Genomic DNA, 3,896 nt, shown 5'->3' on the forward strand with positions numbered 1-3,896 from the left:
GCAGCAGCAGGAGTAGCTGGCGTGGGTAGGGAGGTGGGGCGTTTCTGCTTTGCCTTCGATCGGCATTTGCTGCTGCATGCGCAGCCGCAGCAGCTGCTGCTGCTGCTGAGGTGTATAGACACCCCAGCAGATATAGAAGAAGAGACGCTGCAGCACATGATGAGGTAACGCCTTCTTGCTGCTGCTGCTGCTGCTGCTGCTGCTGCTGCTGCACCTGCTGCTGCTGCTGCTGCTTTCGTTACTAGCAGCCTTGCTGCTGTTGCTGCTGCTGCTGTTCCTTTTGTGTGTGAATACCTGTCTCTGCTGCTGCTGCTGGAGAGCTCGTTAGTCGCCGTTTTTGCTGCTGCTGCTGCTGCTGCTGCTGCTGCTACCGCCATTGCTGCTGTTGCTGCTGCTGCTGCTGCTGCTGCTGTGCTGCAGGCGGCTGCACTGCTTTGCTGCTCTGGGTTTGTTGTCTGCTGCTGAGGAGACAGAGACGCTTCGGGTGTATGCGCAGCTCGGGCTAAGACACACCACCTTTTGCCGCCACATGCTGCTGCGGCTGCAGCAGCAGCAGCAGCAGCAGCAGCAGCAGGGGCTGATAAAGGCAGACGTGCTGCAGCAGCAACGCATGCAGCAGCGTATTCTGCTGCTGCACTTCCTGCAGCAGCTGCAGCTGCAGCACAGACAGACGCTAGCAGCAAAACCCGAGCTAATGAAGCAGCTGCTGCATGCGCAGCGCTCGCTGCTGCTGCAGCCCTGTGGCCCGCAGCAGCAGCAGCAGCAGCAACAGCAGCAGCAGCAGCAGCAGCAGCAGCAGCAGCTAAACACAGCTGAAGACTTCTTAGATGAAGCCGCTCGTCTGGCGGAGACAGTCTCTCCGCAGCAGCGGCAGCAAATTTTGTCGTTGCATGCAGCTTCCTGCAGCAGCAGCAGCAGCAGCAGCAGCAGCAGCAGCAGGGGAGGACTGCAGCGGGAGCTGTACAGACACCGCAGCTATTCTATGGGTTTCGGGGTCCCCACAGACAGCAGCTTCTCTCGCTGCTGCAGCAGCGTGCTGCCGTTTGTCTCTCTTCCTGCTTATGAGGCTATACACACGACAGGGTTTGCTGCTTCTGCTGCTGCTGCTGCTGCTGCACCTGCTGCAGAGGATCCAGCAGCAACTGCTGCTGCTGTTGCTGCAGCAGCAGCAGCAGGAGAATGCTTCGATAGACAGCTGCAGCAGCAGGGGCCCCCAGAAGCAGCAGAACTCACCACTGGTCAGGCCCTAATGGTATTAGATGCTTTGCTGCAGGTAACTGCTGCTGCTGCTGCTGTTGCTGCTGTTGCTGCTGCTGCTGCTGCTGCTGCTGTTACTGCTGCTGCTGCTGCTGCTGCTGCTGCGTTCGCCCCGGACAAGTACTGTCTTTGCTGCTCCTGCTGTGATGCATACACTCCAATTTTGCTGCTGCTGCTGCTGCTTGTGCTGCTGCTGCTGCTGCTGCTGCTGCTGTGGTTTGCTGCTGCAGCTGAAGTATCACCTGTCTTGGCCTGAGGTCCCTGCTGCTGCTGCGCTGCTGCTGCAGCGGCTCAGCAGCAGCAAAGAAGCAATCGAGCAGCTAGACCCCCGGCAGGTGACGCAGCAAATGAATCTAACTGTCTCCTTTTTTCTCTCTGTCTCCTTTTTTTTCTCTCTGTCTCTTTTTTTCTTCTGTCTCTGTCTCCTTTTTCTTCTGTCTCTGTCTCCTTTTTTCTCTCTGTCTCTTTTTTTCTTTTGTCTCTGTCTCCTTTTGTTTTTTCTTTCTGTCTCCTTTTTTATTCTGTCTCTGTCCCCTTTTTCTTCTCTCTCTGTCTCCTTTTTTCTCTCTGCCTCCTTTTTTTCTCTCTGTCTCCTTTTTTCTTTGTCTTCTGTCTCCTTTTGTCTTTGTTTTCTGTCTCCTTTCGTCCTTGTTTTCTGTCTCCTTTTTTCTTTGTCTTCTGTCTCCTTTTCCCTCTGTATCTGTCTCCTTTTGTTTTTTCTCTGTCTCCTTCTTTTCTTCTGTCTCTGTCTCTTTCTGTGTCTTATGTCTCCTCTGTTTGTTGTTTTTGTTTATCTTTATTTGTTTGTCTCCTTTTGTTTCTGTCTCTTTTGTTTATTGTTGTTTGTGTCTGTCTCCTTCTGTCTCCTTCTGTCTCCTCTCTGTCTCCTTCTGTCTCCTCCTGTATCCTTCTGTCTCCTTCTGTCTCCTTTTGTCTCCTTGCATATCATTTGTCTCTTTTGTATCTCCCTTTGTCTCCTTTTTATCTCGTTTTGTCTCCTTTTGTCTCTTTCTGTCTCTTTATGTCTCCTTATGTCCCTTTCTGTCTCCTTCTGTCTCCTCTTTGTCTCCTTCTATCTCCTTCTGTCTCTTTCTGTCTCCTTTTTATCTCCTTTTGTCTCCTTTTCTCTTTCTTTGTCTCTGCAGGTGGTGGCTGTCTCCGTTTTGTGTGGGGAGCTGAGGAGACAGCTGACCATACCCCCCGGCTTGCTGCACGCAATAACCACCAGGTTTGTCTCCTTTGTCTCCTTTTGTCTCCTTTTGTCTCCTTTTGTCTCCTTTTGTCTCCTTTTGTCTCCTCTTTGTCTCCTGTCTCCTTGTGTCACCTGCTGTCTCCTCCTGTCTCCTTTTGTCTCCTCTTTATCTGTCTCCTTTCGCCTCCTTTTGTCTCCTTTGTCTCCTCTTTATCTGTCTCCTTTTGTCTCCTTTTGTCTCATCTCTCTCCTCTGTCTCGTTTTGTCTCCTGCTGTCTCCTTCTGTCTCCTTCTGTCTCCTTCTGTCTGCTCTTTATCTCCTTCTGTCTCCATCTGTCTCCTTTTGTTTCCTGTCTCCTGTCTCCTTTTGTCTCCTTTTGTCTCCTCTTTATCCCCTTTTTCTCTCCTTCTGTCTCCTTCTGTCTCCTTTTGTTTCCTTCTGTCTCCTTTTGTCTCCTTCTGTCTCCTTTTGTCTCCTCTTTATCTCCTTCTGTCTCCTTTTGTTTCCTTCTGTCTCCTTTTGTCTCATTGCTGCTGCTGCTGCTGCTGCTGCTGCTGGCTCAGGTTTACCGGCGACATGTGCAGCAGTATGCTGTCTCCTTCTGCTGTCTCTCTTTTTCTTCGTTCTTTAGTGCATGCAATATCTTATAAAACAACAGAAAGAGGAAATAAAACTTTTATTAAAATCAGAAAAATACAGCAGCAACAAATACCATGGTTTATCAATTCTCCTGCTGCTGCTGCTGCTGCTACTGCTGCTGCTGCTGCTGAGACTCCTGCTGCTGCTGATGCTGCAAATTCTGCAACAAAAACTGCAGCAGCAGGAACAGCAGCAACAGCAGCAGCAGCAGCAGCAGACAAAGATTCACTCGCGCTGCAAATTGCATCCTACATATGCGCACATGTCTATGAGTAAGCGCAGCAGCAGCAGCAGCAGCAGCAGCAGCAGCAGCAGCAGCAGCAGCAGCAAAAGCAGTATCAGCAGCAGCAACAGTATCAGCAGCAACAGCAGCAACACCAATACCAACAGCATCAGCAGCATCAGCATCAGCAGGATCGATACATTGCCCGCACAAACTCCCTATCATCGCCAATCCAAGTGTTAGGGTTTAGGGTTTAGGGTTTAGGGTTTACGAGGGTTTGTGTTTTCTTAGGTTTGAGTTAAAGGACTTGTGCTGCTGCATGCGTTCTCTGGCGTATTTGGGGCTGGCAGAGGAGACATATTTTCTCGCTTTTGTTCCTTTTCTATCCCGCCGTATTATACACCTCAATAAACAAGATGTTATCAATGTTACACAGGTTTGCTGCTGCTGCTGCTGCTGCTGCTGCTGCTGCTGCTGCTGATGATGATGATGATGATGATGCTGCTGCTGCTCCTGCTGCTGCTGCTGCTGCTGCTGCTGCTGCTGCTGCTGATGATGATGATGATGCTGCTGCTGCTGCTGCT

The 3,896-nt window shown here is 50.8% G+C and overlaps 1 protein-coding gene across 1 annotated transcript in view; it reads left to right on the forward strand.

Annotated features, from left to right (window-relative positions):
* EMH_0075470 (uncharacterized protein) overlaps nucleotides 1-3,555 on the forward strand; it is a gene marked incomplete at both ends in the record, with an annotated part of 4,191 nt that extends 636 nt beyond the window's left edge. The window contains 4 exons of the mRNA XM_013499600.1: nucleotides 421-1,273; nucleotides 1,488-1,592; nucleotides 2,403-2,485; nucleotides 3,222-3,555. Coding sequence (XP_013355054.1) covers nucleotides 421-1,273; nucleotides 1,488-1,592; nucleotides 2,403-2,485; nucleotides 3,222-3,555 — 1,375 coding nt within the window. The remainder of the gene's footprint in view (nucleotides 1-420; nucleotides 1,274-1,487; nucleotides 1,593-2,402; nucleotides 2,486-3,221) is intronic.
* Nucleotides 3,556-3,896: the final 341 nt, after the last annotated feature.

Source organism: Eimeria mitis, genomic scaffold, assembly GCF_000499745.2.
Source record: "Eimeria mitis Houghton genomic scaffold, Emh_scaff4483, whole genome shotgun sequence".
NCBI lineage: Eukaryota > Apicomplexa > Conoidasida > Eucoccidiorida > Eimeriidae > Eimeria > Eimeria mitis.